Here is a 19,941-nt window from a genome sequence, read left to right as displayed (position 1 = left end):
GCTAAAAGCCACAGCATATCCACAGTGCAAGTTTCATTTTTCTATGGGTTAAAACACTTGGAAATTAGTCCAGATTCATTCATTTTGCATGTCTCAGACCCCTTGGGTGTGGAAAATAAACGAGGAAACTGCTGACTGATGCTGAATGGCTTTCTTAGGGAAGCCTTACAAATGCAGATAAGGGAGGACAAGAGCATTGATAGTGAAGAATAAAAAGTCATGAAAGACATTTATGTTAAAGTACTGTCTGCCTAATCATAGCTCAGGCTAGGATGTCCTGAATTGCTGCTTCAGATGGCACAGGTTGCTGCTTGCTGCTTCCTTTCCGGTATCTCTCCCCAGCATGGTGCAGCAGGCTGGGCTCAAGCTAGCATGTCCACAGTGCTTCAGGGCCAGGGAGCTACTGGGCTTCTCTAAGTGACAGTAATTTGGGAACCCTATGGCAGCTGTTGCTGGAAGAAATAGTGATTTTGCTGGCTAGAAGTTATGGTACTGTATCTAAACTCCCTAAGGAGCTCCAAAGTAGCAGAGACTGCAAGAACCAAAGTGGGAAAACTACAAGGATGCGTTCAAACTCCTCCTTGGGAAGATTGACAAACCTGATGTAAAGCTTAAGAGCCCAGGGATGAAATGTGAACCAGCTTCTGTTTCTAGTAAATGTTGTTTTCAGTTTAGTGGCATAAAGAACAAAACTGTTGTGGGTGTAACTCCAGAGACAAAAGTTTTACAGGCACTCTCGGTTGAATGGGTGGACTGATGATTCTTGCAAACCTTAATGAGAAGTAATCAGTACAAATTCCTCAAATTAAAGCAAAGCAGGTAATAAGGTTCTTCAAGTTTCTATCTTTTCCTCTGGAAAAAACATCAAGGACAGGCTGGATGGGGCTTTGAGCAACCTGGTCTAGTGGAAGGTGTTCCTGCCCATGGCAAGGGGGGTTGAAACTAGATGATCTTTAAGGTCTCTCCCAACCCAAACTGTTCTATGATTTTATGGTTAGATCCACTTTGTAGGGCTGCAAATGGCTCCAAACTCCATCAGTGGTACAATGGTATAAAATGCTAGTGATGAATCTGGAACCCTAGAAGGACTGCAAGGACTAACTCCATCCAAGGTCAGAATGGGTCTGTGCAGACTCTGAAGTACTTTCATTCCGACAGGGACTCTTCAGAAAAATCTCAGAGATTGTCTGTAAAATATTCATTGTACATTCTGTCTCCTCTGTAACACCAACACTAACATTATTACTAATGCAATGTAATAATATTAACAAATAGTTAATATAAGTAATCACAATGATACGTCTCATTGTCTTCTGAAAAAGCAGGCCCTTAAGGAGTTAGTCTAGTGTGAAAGCTGCTGATAAATCCCAGTGAAGTACAGGTATGTGAAGTTTAAACTTCCCAGCCTGAAGTTGAATTCTGGTGCTGAAGAAGGTGATTACAACCCTTTTATATTGGTGCCTCAAAAAAGTCACAGGGAAAAACTTAATTTCCTAATGTGCTCCTAGCTAGAAAATTGCCATTTTAGACTTTCTGTTGCTGATGATCTACTCTTCAGGAAAATAGGAAGAAATTAACACACACATAAAATCAGCTCTCAGACTTGTGTAAGTGCAGAAACAGTGAAAAACCTTCCAGTCTAGATCATCAAAGGTAACTTAGGAGTTAAATAGTCCCAGGCTAATAGTACTCAACCCAATTGCTTTAATGACTGGAAGCAACAATTGCTAGAATTTACTCTTTTCAGCCTTTTGTTTTGTTTGCGTTTTGCTTGGTTGCGAGTGATGTTTGTTCACGACATTTCTGAGTATCATAAAGAAGGGAACTTGAGGTTTTTTGCTTAAGTTTGAAACAAATGTGTTGTTTGAGAGCTCTTTCAAATGGTGACAGCTATTTTTAGATGGTCTGGACTTTATGGATTAAAGGGTCTTGGAAATATACAAGCTCACAGAGAAAGTTGTCTCTTAAAACATACTGCTTACATTATGAAACACATATAAACATTATGAGGAGGTGATGAAAGCTGGAATAGTAGCCAGATCAATAGTAGACTTGCCCAATAGTGGCCCTGGGCAAGATATTCCTTGCTATTTGCCCTATAAATAAACACTGGATAAGGAAAAAGGCCTGCCCTCGGGAAAGACACAAGGCTCTCAAGGGAAGCTAATCAATCACTTCACAGTATCTGTCAATCTGTCTTCCATGTAAGTACTCAAACCAAAGTAATTTGATCAGGCATTCAGAAACCTTAATGGGACCTGAATGCTAGCCAACTGCCATAGCTTTTCTGATAACACCACCACCAGGTACATACAAGTGAACTCCAGATAAGAAAAAAAAAATCCCAACAAATAAAATTAAAAATGAAGCTAACTACTGTGATAAAAGCGACTGTGAAATCTCATGTACACCCTCCCACCTCAAACCCAAACATTCTTGAGTATGCATTGGCGTGCAGCCTGCTGCCTGATCACACACACAGCTATTTCTCTCCCCTCAGGACTCTTGCCCCATAAGGGCAATGCAGGGAGAACACACAACTGGGAAACTATTTATCTATTTATTATTGTTCTTCCTGGTTGCTCAAACTGTGCCTGTACTTTTCTGCTGTTCCAGGAAAAGAACCACCACTCCCTAATAGGCCACTAATTTCTCTGGAAATCTGCCCAGAAGTACAGTACAGACTAGCTTTCAATATCATTTTGCTGAGTAGCATTCACAGCAATAAATAAGGTGGCACCAATGATGAGGGGAAAAAAGGTTGGAAATTAGTCAAAAAATAAGCTAGTCAGTATTGAGATGGGAACGGGGTCATGGCCTGCTTGAACACTGATCTCTGCTTTGGATTCACTACCTTGCTAGGAAATTTTGCATAGCTGGTCATCCCAGAAGTGGTGGAGTTTTGGGTGGGTTGTTTTGATTTTTTTCCTCCACAAGGCAGCTTGTGGTTTAGGCTCTTACTCTTTAACTTGGTATTTAAGAGCACTTACTGAGGATGTTTATTCCTTATAATTCCTTCTTTACCTGAAGGAATTCAAACTGGTTTTACCTACCTCCCAGGTAAAGGTTTTCTAAGCTCAGGTTTTCAGTTCTTCCATCTAAAATGTCCTGTTTTGCATGAGCAAATTTTGTATTTATAGAAAAATGAACCAAGAGAGATTCTGTAGCTATAGGGGAGGAACAACCACCTGAAAATAGGTATGTTGTTCCAGTCACCTCCAGCTAATGCTCAAATGTTTTAAATATTTATTGAAAACAAGATTTAATCCCATCTGAGCGAATTCTATGCTCATGTACTCTGTTTCTCTCCTGCAATCATGCCAATCTGGCCAGTTAGAATAAGACTGGAGTCTTACTGGTGTATCTCCTCTGTTCTTCTTCCCCCACATCCCAAACACCCTAATACATAAGTAAATACCACAGTACAATAAATATCTTACTCAACATGTCACTTGAAACTTTTGAAGTATCACCACACCCAGTTACAAAATTGCAAGAAATACTGGTTCTTGTAGGCCATCTAGTGGCAAAAACAGAATAGTACGAAGAGAAAGCCATTTCAAACTTTTCCTTCTTAAAGATGATTTAGTATAATCTGCAAGACACACAGGGTTATCTTGCTGATCAACGGATGTTCTTCTCACACAGCAGCAAGCAAGATTATTAACTCATAATCCATGCTCTGAATGAGATACTCTCAGCTGGAAAAAATATACTTATCCATGATCACTTATTAACTAAACCATTCTACTGAAAAATCTACAGGCTCCTTTTTGCCTCTCTCCAGCATTAATCCTAAAACCTATGTGAGTTCTGTCTGAACAATGAAAAACCATTATGTAAACCGCATAGAGCAGAGAGGATGTCTACTGAAATTTCTATAAAGGGAAATTTTAAACCTTCTATTGGGTGAGCACAAGCCAATTCTGGGTTCCTGTAGTTTGCTTCTGTCTGGAGAACCTGACGGAAGATGTCAGGTAGTGTAACGAACACAGAAGTTGTCATTTCACTGAACACTGCAGACAGCAGTTGCTTTGCTTACAGCTCTCAGAGCCCTGAGAGCACCCACCAGTTCTGCAACCCCTTCCCACTGTTGTAGGGGTTTGGCAAGCGAGCTCTAACACTCTGCACCTGGGATGAGCCTGGTGCAAAAAGGCTGCATGAGAAAGAGCTGTGGGCAGCCCTGCTGAAAGCTTCTGCCCCTTGGCTCAGCAGCCACATTTAAGCATGTTTAAGCCAAGGCCCTGAGCATAGGTCCTTGCCTGAGCTGTGCTGTAGGTATGTCTGTGCTGGGCCATGGATCTCACTTACCCTGACTTGCTGACATGACCATAACAAGTGAACACAGGTTACAGGCAGCCTCATGATTTGTGACTGTCACAGATGGAAATAAAAAGATAAGACTGTTAATGCTTTATTTATGGTATCTAAAATGAGAACAAAAATACACATCTGCTTGAATAAAAGTTTATTTCATGTATCATAGAAAAATCATTAATTCCATCAGATAAAGGATATAAAGGAAAGACACATACAAATTCATAATAAATACACTGATTTTTCATATTACACAAAATATTCCTTATAGTTACACACTTAGGAACTAATTACTACCATTGCAGTTAGTAGACATTTCACTTGCAAGATCGATCCCTGTTTTTAATGCTAAATCCTGCCTTATTTTTTAGATAGGAAAATTTTTAGAAATTTGTAGAAAGAACACTGGACTTGGTTTGTAAGTATCTTAGCTGCTACATTTATATGCAACTGTAAAGTATAATCCTCTTTTTTACATTTGGTTCTACTCAGAAGTCAAGCTAATATAGTTAATATAATAAAGTCGCCTATATTAAAAACAAGTTCCATTTACTGAATTTGGCTGATCTGACAAATGTAAGGATAATCTGCTATATCACATGTTTAAACTTGTAATTGCCTGGTAGTGTCTTTCTGTCACAGATAATGTTTCCTTATAGTTTTTTAACTAATCTATTTCACATTCTCTTACACAGTTGTTTCATGATAAAGAACAAGTTAGTCTTTTGCTTGAAAAACCTGAGAAACATACTAGCTTTATTCAGATATGGCACTTGAGTATAAAGTACTACAAAACAGAGCTGAGGTATAAACCTGAATTTTTCGTGAACTCCAAATCCCTATTAATGTTAACAGAGTTTGGAAGCTGTGCAATAGAGTTATATCTGATTGTCTCATCTTAGTTCCTTTTCGGACACCACACAAACCCACTGAACAAAGTTTTAACGAGGTGTGCAGCAAAGCAAGAAAAAAAAAGTATTGCAGTGTATTGAATGCAACTGCTACGATCACATTACGTCAACATCAATAGGTTTCTCATATACATTCATCTGCTGTTTGAATTTTAGCTGCATTAAACTATCCAACAAGACAGAAAAAACCTACTATCTTTGCTATGTTAATGGCAAACTACATCTTGACTCAAAGTGAGAATTCTATCCAGTAGCTACCGGAGAAGTCAGACTATGTAAAGAAAAAATTAGATTTACATTCTTTTAAATACAAACAAATGGAGGTCTCCACGTATCTGCTGACTCCAGTTACTCTCAGACAAATTCTTGGAGGATATATAAAACTAAATTTTAGAAACAGAAAGTGGAATCAGCACTTCACTATGCCCTCCAAACTTACTTACTTTACCTGGTATTTGAAATGCCTAGTTTACACTGCTTCCTCATATTATGTAAACCTCACAAGGTATAAGCACTCCAAACAGTGCTGAATGTACAAGAGAAGCAGTTTCACAAATGGGATATAACATGTGCTTTTTAGGCAAAAATGTCTCTTTGCTACCATGCCTCCTTACTATTTTGGTCAATTTTTCAAATGACAAAATAATCCCTGTCAACAACTTGGTTATATACACATATTTATGACAAACCTAAGATTTGTTAAATCATTTGAAAAGGATAGGATTTTACGAAGCAATATACCTAAGCCTTTAGTCCTACCACAGTCCTCATTTTACAAAGATAACTCTCATATGTTAAAAATAGAAGAATACAGTGTTTTTCCTTGTAGTAAACATCATTACTTCCAAGTTTATAAGCATAATCAAGACCTCCCTGAAAGAAAAATGCATTTTTTTATAGCTTGCCTTAAAGTGTCATCCAAGACAATTATTATGTTATTGAACATAAATTTCTGTATTAATGGTCCAACAGTGCAGAAGAAACACAGGATAAATCATTGTAAAGAAAGGGAACTGATCTGGCTTTCTGTCACATGCAGTGCACTATATCAGCTTAATTATGCAATGCTGGCAAATAATTCATTTATAAATAGCAACACTGCACCTTTGACATGATACTCAATCAAAAAAATAGATTTGCTGAAATGAAGAAAATGTTCCTGTATAAATTGGAGTATAATTATAAATCAATTCTTTTGCTTCCTCATCTTCACTGGGGAAATGGTGCAGGCTCTTCCGGGCTGTAAAACATTGTAAAAGTACAGAACACTTTATTGTTATCCTCTTTGACAGTATCTTTCTTGCCAAAGTAAGTTATTCTGTGTAGCATAACAGCAAATGGAATTACAGTATGTGTAGAACTGTGAAATACATCTTCAGAAAGCTGGTTACAGCATATTTTATTACTGAGGAGGAAGAAATTTAATTAAAGCCAAGACTGTACAAAAATATTTATCTGTGAGGTACTGGCAGTATCTACCAGAGATACCAGTTATACCAGTGCTTGTAAGTAAGTAGTGAAAGAAATGCATCAGAGTATTAGCCTACTGAAAGCTGCAGTGTTAGCATGGACTGTGCTGGTCTGAATCCCTGTCTGGTTTATCATGCTGGCAGTTCTATGCAAATTAAAATTACCAACTGATGGATATGAAAATGGTATTTCAGTAGAATGGTTTAGTTACTAAGTGATCATAGAGGAGTATATTTTTGCCAGTTGAAAACAGTTTACATTATTTACTTCATGGTTTATTTTCGAAGTGAAGGAAGACATTCTGCCTTACACTAGCTGGAAACATCAATTACTCACTGCAACATTATGATAGAAAGTACTCAGTAGGAGCAGGTGTACACAGATCGGGGAGGTAATGAAGAATAACTCGTGATTTGGCATATGAGATGGTGGGGTAAACACATACAGCTGGTTGACACAAGTTTGCTCTACTAAAATTGAAGGTCAACAGATCCAAAAGCTAGTGAAACATCTGTGTGGTACTATGTACAGGCTTATTAAATGTGTATACATATACAGAACTTGCATGCACTGTGTCTCAACAGGACTTATAAACAGAATTGGCACTTATTTAGCCACATTTACTTGGATAATAGCCTGAGCAAGATTACTTCTGACTGTAATACAGTGTGCAGACAGATAATGGAGAACACAGCAGACAAAACTAGAAAACGTGATGCATTCTAGTGTTACACTACAAAATTAAAAACAGACTCATGCTATACTTTCGCCTATTTTCCCCATGTCTTAGTCTCCCATAAGTACCCTATCAAAATTCTGAAAATACAGGAAGTTTATGGATAGCAAGAAGGAATTTTACGTTATGTTGCTACCTTTTCACAAAGGGGAGTAGGACTACATTATGCAAAAAAAGACCCTTGAACTTGTTTGAAGCACAACTTTATTTCTACACTCTCACTAAGCAGGTCAGCACGAACTGCATTTCTTTAAATCACTGTCTGCTTTATCCAATTAGGTGACTCTTTTGATTAGAGATCAAATCTACAGACCAAACTCCATTAGGTTACTGATTATGTTCTTCATAGTTCCTATTGATTGGGTAAGACAATTTCATGAAAATTATATTTCAGCAGAACGGCTCAGTAAGTATAAATAAACAAATAAATTAAATTAAGTTTGATCCTTTCAAATACTCCTGTATGTGTGTTCTGCTCATTTTCAGCAAAGAGACCAGAAGTGTCATAAATTATCAAAATTTTACATGTTATTTAGTTCCAACTTCTTAGGCTATAAACAAACAAATTAGAAGCCGTGTAAAATCTGAAAAATTCTTGGGCTGTTCATAGTATACAGCTGTTGGGCACCACATTGCACCCCTCTGATACAACTGTATACTGCCCAAGCAGTATTTATGGTCTTGGTCCATACATTTTGCAAGCAAAACTGAGAATACATTGAATGACTCTAACTCAGTTTGATACTCAAGAAATCTTTGGAATTATGAATGGACTATTTTTTTCATTTCATTGTCTTTGTACAAGGGAGGCTAGAATGTTACAGTGATCATTTGAAATGGAAAAATAGAAAGTCACAGCACAACAAGGCTTTTGAGCCAGTCTACTGAAAACAGTTTGTGGAATGCCTGGCTTTTTGATGTCACTTATACTAAGACATTCTATTTCTAGTATCCCTTGGGTTTTTTATAAGTCTATAAAGCTTGCAGAGCAATCTCCACAGAAAGCAGTAAGAGGTACTGAACTTTGACAGCTGTAAAAGAGGTCTGTCATCTTCAAAGATTTTCACTAATGCTTCACTCTAAAAAAACAACATTATAGATAACAAAATTTTTACCTTCATTAACAAAGAAGTCAGCTATATAATACGCTGCTCTTACAGCTGATGGGGAGTGTGGAATGCCTGGTGAATTTTTCCACTCAAAAGGATTTTTCTCTGGATGCCACTGGACACCATAAATGGGATATTTGTATGCTGCAACAAACACATAATTCTTAAGGCATAGATCTTGTTTATGTGCATAGTCTTACTGCAAAAGAAACTTAAAGGATAAGCTACAAAAATACCTCACTTATCAACAGTTTCAAGAAAGCTTAAACAGCAAGCTGAAACTCTGTTAAAGCCACAGTAGAACTGAAGGAAAAAAAAAGGGTATTTAAAAAGAAGGGTCTCATTCCATGCAAGAAGATTTATGTATATAACTTTTAAAAATTATTTCAGAATTTATATATATATATATATATATACACACAAACAAAAATAATGTTACAAGTGTATCAGTCTCAAAGCTTCCTAACTACTGCCAGCATCACTCAACACAGGACATCACTGTCAGTTCCATTGGACAGATCCAAGTTTTAGGATCTCCTCGAAGGCCCAGTCAATCCAGGGGCAGCTCCCATCTACTCCGTGCCAGGCCTGATAGGCGCAGTGGGGAGCCGGTCATTAACTCTCTTACAGAGAATAGCAGCGCAGCAGCTGATGACTGCTCTGTGATAAACCGCTTGTAGGCATGAGAGATGCGGGTCATTAGCCTGATCAGTTTTTCTAATCAAACTGTTATTCTTCTCTTCTGGAGGACAGCCAGTATTCCATACAGAAGAATCCCATGGGCGGACAGCTGGGCTTTACTGTAGAGCTGCTAGTAGTGCACAGATCAAGCTAAACCACTCCCTAAAGAACTAACTTGTTTCTTGAACAGAGCAAGCCTGGTGCAAAACATATGCAATACAAGTAATGCAAAAGGCTTTGTAGAAGGGCAATTGCCAGTATTGCTGCTAAAATAATAAGGGATGTTGCTATTACCACAGTACCCTGAATTGTTCTTCCCGTATAGCAGACAGATACAGAGCATCACCGGAATGCAAGCACAAGCAGACAGACAGAAAAAGCAAGGTGCAGCAGAGGCATGCTGTACTGTGGAGAGATTAAACTACTACAGGATGAATGCTGTACACTTCATGTCACAGCACTTGACTATTCCACTGCTAAAATGTAACATCATTATCTGGAAGGGGAACAGCAAGTGAGAGAAGTAAGTAATTCAGCTCACAGGTAGGTACTCAAAAGATAAAATATTCCTGCAGAGTATGTTCCTCACAGCCAGAGCACTGACAGGGCTGATGCTCACTCTGCTATTCTAACAGCAAGCTTGCAGCATGAATAAACATCAATACCACACCACCTCTAAAGAACTAGTTTGTTACAGTCACAGTTTACAAAGGAAATTCATTTCCCTACCTTCCATGGTAGATATAAACTCCACTTCATCATCAGTATTAGTAGTCAGAACATTATAGAAATTACGAAGCTTTTCATTCTTTGTGAAATTCTGTGATAAGAAAGGAGGAAAAAAAGATGTGTTATTTGCTCACTTAATTCTCATTTTAACAGAGCAAATGCATTTGTGTTCAGGAAATAAAATTATCAAATACCTCCATGGAGAGGCTCCAAACATGAAAGTTTGATGTCAATGGCTCAGTAGCAAAGGCACGTAATACATCATCAGGCAAGTTCTTGAATAATCTACTGTCTTTTGCAGCTATTACAAAGAAAAATGAAAAAAGGGTATTGTCCATTACCCAAGCTGCTAACAGATGGACTAATAATGAACAGTAGACAAATTTAATAAAATGCATTAAACTTTTTTCTTTAGTATGACTTTGTGGTATTAGAATATGTTGCAAGGAAAATCAGTGAAATAACAACAGGTTTCCAATATGCTGTTACCAGTCATCCGGTCTTGACCCAGAAAATACCCAACTTTGCTACCCAAGTTGTCACTAGAATAAACATCATTCATTACTACTCATTTCAGTGACCTTTCCATTCACGATGAGCACATATGACAGAATACATGGTCTGCAGATGGAATACTCACAAATTAAAGGATGAAATATCAATAGAGGCCACATTTTACCAGTGCTGCTGAGTGGCACAGCTCTATCTGAAGGGATCTCTCTTATTTCAATATTGTACAAGTGTTAATATTCATCATTAGAAAAGATGCAATTAGAACAATTTAAAATCATCTGCTCTCCAAGTCTGACAGGTTTTGGACCTGTAAATTTTGGTCAACCTGGTAACAGAAAGTGACCTAAAGCCACATTTTTGTAGGTCTAAATTATCAAATGACTCAAAGAGCCACAACTGTGTTTTTTGCTGACTGCTGTTCGTTTCAAATGGCTTGTGGTTTCAAATGGCTGCTTTAGAGGTGATAGAATTGCACTGACATTATAAAAACAGTTGTGGCATCTCTAATAAGAAAGAATTTAACAAAACGTCCCAAACATTCACCCGTGCATATTCATCACGAACAAAACACACCACCTTTCAGCAACTCAGATATGAGATGTAATGAATTTTTCACCTGAGGTAAAGTTCAGGGGGAGTGCAAAACCATCTGTCTTGGTATTAACAAGTAAAACTTCGCCACTTGTGAGATATGTAAGCTCTTCATGTCCAAGACATGTTCCCCATACTGGGAAATAATCTCCTTTATCGTTAGCCTTCAAAATGAAAAGCAACAACATAAGAAAAAAGTACTGAAGATTTACAGAAAGAAGACTGATGAGAACTTCCTTATCTTTCTGCTTTAACTACTACAGTAGTACCAGTTGCTAATAGAGGAATTGTAACTGTTCAACTGCAGCTGAAATAACCAGACTCGCCTAGTTATTCTCCTAAAATATGAAGGCTAGGGGATGTACATATGTCCATCGAAGCAGTAAACTGACCCTAATGTTGATATTAGTTTGACTGGTCTGTTCTACAAATACGTAATGTTGAGGGCAGTCTAAACAGAAATCACAAAATAGCAACATTTCTATTAAAAAGGCAGTCATAAGAAGGGACGCAAACCAGACTGTCACCATTTTGAGGGAAAGCCTACTTAATACAATTCATAATTTTATATAAGGTGCATTATGATCACATATCAAGGGCTCTTCACAATGTCCGTATGCCTGTGCCCACCCATCTGTATTAAGAAAACATAAATCCTATTACTAGCATGGCTACGGTCTTAAGTGACATGCTTATATGCTTGTTTAACTAGCAGGTTTGGACCTGTGTTCCAGAAAGATAAACTGTGAGTTGAAGCAACCCGGAAAAGTGAAAATCATTTTCAAAAGAATAAAAATTGGCAGGTAAATGCAAAAAGAAAAGAAAGCAAAAAGGAGAAAGGAAAGCAAAAAGAGAACACAACTAGCTTCCTGTCACTTACCTAAGCACAGTGTATACGTGTAGAATAAATTTGTATGGTTTATTCCTGAGAGTAAGTGCCTGTTAAGAGACTGAGATGTCTCAGAACTCCTGTTTTTGTGAAATCTGAGTAGCCTTTCTAACTTGTTTCTAAACATTTTTAAGCTACCCATACCACACCACACCCCTCCTCCCAAAGAGCTACTGCTCAAAAGCCATTTTTGAGAAACCTGGAATTACAGGCTTAGAATAAAGATGTTATCCTACTGCATTACTGATAGTATGGTAATAAAAACCCATATAACTACTACTTCTTGGAGAAAAGCAAGGAAGATGCACAGAAAGAAGACTAATAGTACCACAGAGTCTTCACGACCACCCATCATGTCTGGCTAGACACAGGACTCCACTGGCTGTTCTTACATGTAAGTGAGGAATAAAATCACTTAAGGTAAAAAATAGCTACAGTTTAAGAACAATTACAACCGAACCTTAAGCATTTTGTGCTCCCCCTCCCCCTCTTATTTTTAATAAACTTTAGCCTAGAGGCTAAGTATATATTAAAGAACACCCGAGACATCACATTTTAAAGACTAATTTAAAAGCTGGAAAACAGTATTTCATTTAGGTTTTTGCTTAGTTAGTAAAGCTCTATTGACTTGGATGGGGATTAGCAATTCACACCCTCTATTCATATTACAGCAGAGACAGACCAAGTAATTGCTCACTGTGAACATTTAAAAATGGAGAAAAAGAGCTCTCCTACATTTAAAAAAAAACCCACAAAATTCAATCCTGTACCTCCTAATACCCTCTTGACTATTGTATCTTACCTTGCATTAGCAAAACTACCAATATTTTATAGCCATAATTAGGTCTTGAAAGATGAAAATCAAAACACAAACCCAGCACAAATAGCACAGAAAAAAATCCCCAACTTCTTAGTAAGGGTTACCTATGATGAACTGAAAATTATTTTCTGCCTTTCACTCACCTGTGGCACACATACCATCTAATAAACCTGCCTCTCCGAACATAAAATTATGACCTATGCAATTCAGTTAATCATTGTGAAATATCAACTGAATTTCGTAATAGCACTGCAAACCACAAGAAACCCTTGTCCCAGTACTGAATACCAAGAGACAGGCTGCACTTCACACAGTGTGAGAAGTGTCAAAGAGACAAATGAGACTGTCTCACATAGAAGCGAGATAGTATTTACAAAATTCAGGTTTAAGGCAACAGACTAACGAACACTACAAATAAAGATAGCCAAAATAAGAACATTGGTGCCATGGGGACTGAACAGTCGGAAAATCAATTACTGAACTGCAGCAGCTGACTGGTTCTGTGAACGCCATCGCCGGCGCTTTCCTTGCCTGCAGTTGAAAAGTCAGCAGCAAGGGTAGAAGAGAAATTCCTCACTGCCAGTGAATGCTTGTACCATGGTAACAGTTTAAGCACTACTCCTAACTGTCTCTAGAATTGGGCAAAGTTTTCCAAAGCGTGACTTCTGTGACAATTTTAATCACCATTAGCTGAGAGTAAAATAAAGCCAGTAAAGATGAAAAAAGGAAGAAAATTTAAATTTTTATTCAATTTGAATACAGAAGATTCTTATCAAATCATAAGGATTGCATATAAAGCTCAGTGATTCTCTATGCCTTTCCACAATGCAAACTTTACTTCAAAATGTGTTGATTACTATCTGAAAAAAACCTCTCTTATGCTCCAAGAGAACGAAACCTCCAATAAGGATCCAGAGCCTTCCTGATGCTCTTTGAAACAGCTTTCCCAAAAATTCAATCTTTTTTTAATAAAGCTAATAGTCATATAAATATTAAAAGTATAACCTGGCAAATGCTCTTCCCACCTTTTTTGTGTTATACATTAAGCTAGTGTTTACTTTAAAATTCTGCTATATTTACAGTTACCAATGCAAAGAAACAGGCAAAATGGTATAACATGCTAATGCAGATCCCTCATCTGCATCTCCAAAGATTTAATTAATCTATTTACAGATAAGCAAGAATAAAGATGTTTCACTAGCTGTAACATACATGTGAAGGGAGGCCTTATTGTTATATTACTGTTAATTGCTTTATTTGAGAGTCTCTCTAGAATTCCTTCCAAGTCTACACTTCAGTCGTAAGACTTCTACAGATTATGACATTTATGTATATCATTGTTCAATATTTAATGCCAATGGATGTTCTGTGCTTTTGGAAGGCATTGTTGTTACTTTATTGCAAGTTCCATGCAGTCATAAAGCCTCAGGTGCAATAAGTGATATTGTTCTCACCTGAAGAACTCGGGAGTTTAAGACCATGACACAACATGTAACAGGAAAGGGTGTCAGAAGCCTGAATCTTAAGCTATTAAATGATTTTTTTTATTATGAAGTCAGCAATGTACTACTTCTTATCAGGCTTACAGTTAACACACTGGATGCCAATACATAACTATGAAAATATGAGCCTCTGTCATTTTGATCTCTGAACAGTGACAGTAACAAGAACAGACTGTTCCTTAGTAATTACCTCTAATGCCTTGTGGTAAAATATCTTAGCAACCCTGGAATATTCTGAAGTCTTAAGATCCACACCACCTCCTGGAAAAAGTACCCTGAAAGGCAACATCCAAGAATTTGATTAGCAACAGTGATCAAATTAAAACCTGGACAACATACACAGAAAAAGGTCTGATAGTTGTTTTAAGGTCTAGGTTAAGCCACCGATATTTCAGACGTTTACAGATCGGCATCTAAGCTTCCATTACAGACAGCAGGGATCTAGTCAGAAAAGTCAATGGAGACTTGAGTATGTGTTCCAGAGTGGACACCCACTAGCATGGGCTCCACTGGCTATCCTGACTGGCACTCCATGGGAGTTTAGACAGCTAGCACACACACAGCCAGCTGAGTTCAGGTGTCTGAGTCCTTAAGAGAACCATGTCCTGAAGTACAAGTAGTGATAGAGCCTAGTGCAAGATAAGGAAGAGGAAACAGAAAATACACAAAACACGGAGATTTCAGCTGGCATACAAAAGGGTTACAATGCCACGACTGCATCAAATCCTGTCCTGACTCTTACCTGTCTCTCCCTACTACTTTCAAATCCTGGCCCCAATCTTACTTCATTGTGTTCAACTTCAGAAAAGAAGAATTATGGCCCTGGCAGAGAGCCCTTACTGCATCAAAAAGTTCCTATTAAAAAGGAAAAAAAGTACACTTGGCCATAATCTTTGGTCACACAGGATCTAATACAGCCAAAAAAGACAAAGCAATCTCAGATACTATTTCAAAGAAATAGTGCATAAACTTTTTCCACCACACACACACACACAAATCAGCAGTGGCAATTCTCCCCAAACCCAAACATAATAAAAAAAAAGACTCAGTACAGTACAGATTTCACATGTACATGTAATGACATGGAAAGGAATCAAGTACCATCAGAGACAGTTAACATGAAATAAAGGAAGTCTCTTCTGGCTGTAACTGAAACAGTACCCACAGACCTGCCAGAACTGAATGTCTAAATGCTCCCTAAACCACTGCATCAGAACCTCAACTACATTTACTTGAGCCACATCCATCAGTTCCTGACCTTCTACTAAAACAGCTGAAGGATTTCCTCGACATTTCTGTGCTCTGGCAATGGCAACCTGTATCAGTGAGATACAAACAAGCACCTAGAAACAACTAACATCTCAAATGATGCCAAGCACTTGGAGAGCAAGTGTGCATTTAAACCCTTGTGACCAGGCTTACTTTAGGGTGAATGATGCACAGGATCATGCAAAAGGCACCAAGTATTTGGTAGAAAAGTAGAGCAGTATTCACAAGAACATAAATCAGATTACTCTCCAGTGCCAATATATAAAATGAATACAGCTGAAGTAATTTTCAAAACAGGCCAGATTATAGATTCCTACAGGAATCTAGTTTAAAAAAAAAAGGTTTTTTCTATCACCTGGAAGTGGTAGAAAATTCATTTCACCTGTTCCTTTTGTTCAACCCCAAAACTGGCCAATACTAACCAGGAAAAACAATTGTCCTTTCTGCTAATGCAAAAAGGAAGTAACCTATTAAGTAGCAATGATAATGGCTTGGCATTGTCATAAGCAGACTGAAATGCAGCTACCTGCATTCCAGTATCTCTAACTGGTTAGAGCTGATGATGTTCACTGGAATTTCAAAGGCTATCTCAGGAGTACATGGCTATATTCATAAAATTCTGTCTCTACTATAGTAAACTTCATGATTTTCATAAGGTTGCATTTAATAACAATTTTCAACTACAAAGAATCTGGAGCTAAGCAATTACAGCACGAAAGATCAATGTATCTCTTTCTTAGTCTAAGTTTCCACAGAATGGGAAGTCCTTCCCTCCAGAGATCTTATTTGTTATTTACACACAGCTATACTGTGGAAGCCATCAGCTGACAGTGGAGGACAAGAAATACAAATAGATCATCCTTACCCACCTACATAGCACAAACCCAACTGCCAGTCACTGCAAAGACGAAAGGATAAGGGAACTGGATCTACTTGTCCAACACCCTCTCCTGCATCGAGGCAGGTGGTGAGATAGAAAGAATGGGAGACCCCACTGGTGATAGTCCTTTTGGCAACCAAAGAGAGGCTGGCAGCCACGAGAAAGGGATGAGTCATTTTGTCTCCAACATGAGAAGCCACAGAGGAAAGTGTCACTGTCTTATTCTTGCTTTGTACCACAAAGACTGTAAAGACATAGGTCTTAGTGTACAGAGCACGCTGTGAAGCGTAAGAGGATGATGCTCTCCCCAGACAGCCACAGGTCTGAAACTCCACATGTTGATTAACATTCTAGTATACACATAAGCTTAACAGAAATATTCATGGTTTAAGATGCTCATCTCATGACTACAAGTATCCCAATCACATGCTATGGGCTCACAGTCAAGTCTGTGAAGTGCAGCATCAGCTGATTTAACTCTTCTAAACTGCACTTTTAGCACCCGGGAAACATAAAAGGTTTTGACTTTGCATAGTCCACGATTAAAATGTGTTAAATTAGATCACATTATTCCACATTTAAAATGCAGGAGGAACACATGGGTGGACAGTTGCCATAGGTCAACTGAGAAGTTAGAATGTTTGTCTAACAAAGACTTAAGCCACAGAATCACAACAGGCAAGAAGGGCCACTCAAGCAGCAAGAGATAAAGTACCCAAAGAGAAAAGGGTAGAAGAGACTGGAAATCAGAAACTTTTATGATAAAGCAGATCTAGAAAAGACTGGAAAAGGGAAGGAAGAGGAGGCACAGGGATGAAGCAAGTGCTATTAAATACCAAAATGAAGATGATTACTCAAATAAGGAAGAGGAAAAAATAACAGAGGAAGTGGGCTACTTCACTTGTAAAACTGTTAACCACTGTAACGCCACTTCTGTCTGCCTGCAGACAAGCGCAGGAGAATGCCAAGATGAGCCTTGGCGCTGTTGCAGATTATCTGACGTGTGCTCCTCACGAAAGGAAAGGCAGAAGACCAGAATGGGACAAATTAGTGCGCTCTCTGCCTTAGAACATGTTTATATGCCTGCAGTGCTCAGCACTAAATCTCAAGAGAGTAGAATGAGTGTTCTTGGGAATACAGAAGAGCTCAAAACCAGAACTATCAAGTCTTTCAACAGAAAGTCAGTGCTCAAAACTTACCCATTAATAGAGTGGAATATTTTATCATATTCTTCATCCGTAAGATTTAATCTGAAACACCAAGAAAGTAGTTACAGAACACATATGAAATATACATATTTAACCACAAAAACACTGTTACTGAACAGAAACATGAGAATGGAAAATATGTAGAAAGCATGCTTTAAACAGACTAAAATAGATCCTAATCAAATGAAACGTTTCACTTGAAACAGCTCAATCCACAAGACTGAAAACAGGACCCTGTCAAGTACAGTTGAGGATTAGGTACTCTGAGACCCCTTTGCAGACACTTGTTAAATTTCACATTTACATGAACGACATGGTTATTATCTCCTGCAGACCGGCAGCTCCGGTTTCCAGTTGACTCCAAGAAGGGCAGAGCTGCAAACAGTGGGTCACACCCATTCTTCAACAAAGATACAGCTGAGAGGCGGAAAGATGAGAAAGACCTCGGCATCAGCAAAACATCAGCAAGCCAGTACGACAGCTACGCTCATGCAGAACTGATACACTGGATATACTGGAAGTGTCCAGCTTTGCTGCATCTAACTTAGTTGCCAGAATCAGAAGCCTGAATTCATCAATGAAGCTTCTGGTCAGAAACCATTCTGAAAGCTCCACCAGCTACGCGAGGAGCACTGGCTTCTAATTCAGGCACTTAACTAGTGCTCTTATTGGACTGTGTGGATTAGATGCATCCCATTGTGATTTTCTGGAGCTGCATTAGTATCATTTTTAACTTCTGACAATTACCACTTCAACATCTGATTTTAGTGCATTTGCTATTTTATAGCTAACTGTTGGCTATGAAGTATTGCCAGTTCTGTTAATTACTCTGCTATTTTTTATGCAGCAACCAAAATACACCACCACATGGAGTTAGTGACCCATAGTTTGAACAGAACTGGACTTTGGTTTCTTAAAGGAGTACTGACAGCCTTCCTCTATTGAATTCCAGCACTACAGAATGTGACAAAAGATAGTACGTATAAACGTATCTAGATATCTATGTGTGTTTGTGGGGCACTACACATCAGACTGAATATAGTTAACTTCAAAACCCATGGATGCAAACTATGGAGGATAATTTTACAGGTTAAAACCCAGTCTTTTTCAAAGAAAACTTATTATAAGAAGAAATATTAAAAATTATGTCTACTTTTATCCTGATTTCTAAAACACCCTGCAAATTGTGGCATCTTCAAATAGTCTCTGAGGAGCTCTAAACACTCTGAAAAGCAGCACAACTGCCTTCTGTGCCTCTAAGACGATACGCTTACATTAAACAATTATTATCCACTTTTAAGGATATAAAAAATCTACCGTATTGGCACAACCCGGGCACCAGCAGACTCCAAAAACTTCACATATGAAGCTGCAATGTAAGAACTTCCAAATCTGTGGAACTTCTCGAAGTGACATTCCTGTGACAATATCCCTGCAGAGTCCAAGAAAGAGAATCAGCACTACACAAATAGCAAACGCTGCACACTGGAAGAGAAATTAAACTCCGATTTCCTGTATGCCAGGTTACAGTGTTACATTTACTGTCCGAAAGAATTACAAACACTGAGACAATTGGGCATCAATTACGATGCCTGGTTACGAGGTACCAAATAAACACACATTATCTGACTAAGACTCAGCTTCCCTGCTTTAACTGTTTAGTACTACAACTTCTCTTAAATACCGTACTGTTATTTCAAGAGTTTTAAACAAGGCACGTGTAGCGTAACACTACTTATAAAAGCTTTAACCAAACCCAGGCTCCGGGAGACCTTTGACTCCACGCAGAAACCGGCAGGGTTTCAGGTCTGCTGCAGGAGCCGTTCCACCCCCTCGCCCCCAGGCCGGCGGAGGCAGGCTGCGAGGCTCCCGCGACCGCCGCCTTACCCTGGGCCGGCCGGGGATCCCCGGGGAGCGGCCGCCGGCAGCTGCGGGTCACCGCCCCGTCGCCCCTTACCAATGATGGGTCTCTCGTTGCCCTCCGCCGGGCGGCCGCGCTGCACCAGGGAGGCTGCGGTGGCGCAGCGGCCCAGGAGGATGAGGAGGGCGGCGGCCGGGACGGGAGGAAGCGCGGCGAGGCGCCTCATGGCCACGTCTCCCGCGGCCCCTCAAAGCGAACGGCTCCGGGCCCGGCCCTGGCCCTGCGCCGCTGCGAGCCCCGGCGCCCGCAGCGGGGCACGCTGGGAAATGTAGTTCCGGCGGCGGAGCGCGCTGTGGGGGCGCCGCGGCCGCACCGCGCCTGCGGGCGGAGGGAGCGGCTGGCCGCCGCTCGGCCCCTCTCAACGCTCCGGGAACGCTTCGATCACCGAGAAGGGA

The 19,941-nt window shown here is 39.2% G+C and overlaps 1 protein-coding gene across 1 annotated transcript; it reads right to left on the bottom strand.

The window, feature by feature from the left end:
• Positions 1-4,459: 4,459 nt before the first annotated feature.
• Positions 4,460-19,767, bottom strand: GGH (gamma-glutamyl hydrolase). The gene is made up of 9 exons (XM_074897704.1): positions 19,583-19,767; positions 18,943-19,057; positions 17,617-17,667; positions 14,459-14,543; positions 11,083-11,221; positions 10,148-10,254; positions 9,954-10,044; positions 8,550-8,687; positions 4,460-6,468 (listed from the first exon to the last, which is right to left on the bottom strand). Exons 1-9 carry the CDS (start codon positions 19,710-19,712, stop codon positions 6,347-6,349), a joined length of 978 nt encoding a protein of 325 aa, XP_074753805.1. The 5' UTR covers positions 19,713-19,767; the 3' UTR covers positions 4,460-6,346.
• Between the last annotated feature and the right edge of the window lie 174 nt (positions 19,768-19,941).

The sequence above is a fragment of the Athene noctua genome, chromosome 2 (assembly GCF_965140245.1).
Source record: "Athene noctua chromosome 2, bAthNoc1.hap1.1, whole genome shotgun sequence".
Lineage (NCBI taxonomy): Eukaryota > Metazoa > Chordata > Aves > Strigiformes > Strigidae > Athene > Athene noctua.
The sequence above is the reverse complement of the archived record's forward strand: the minus strand, read 5'-3'. Positions and strand labels throughout refer to the sequence as shown.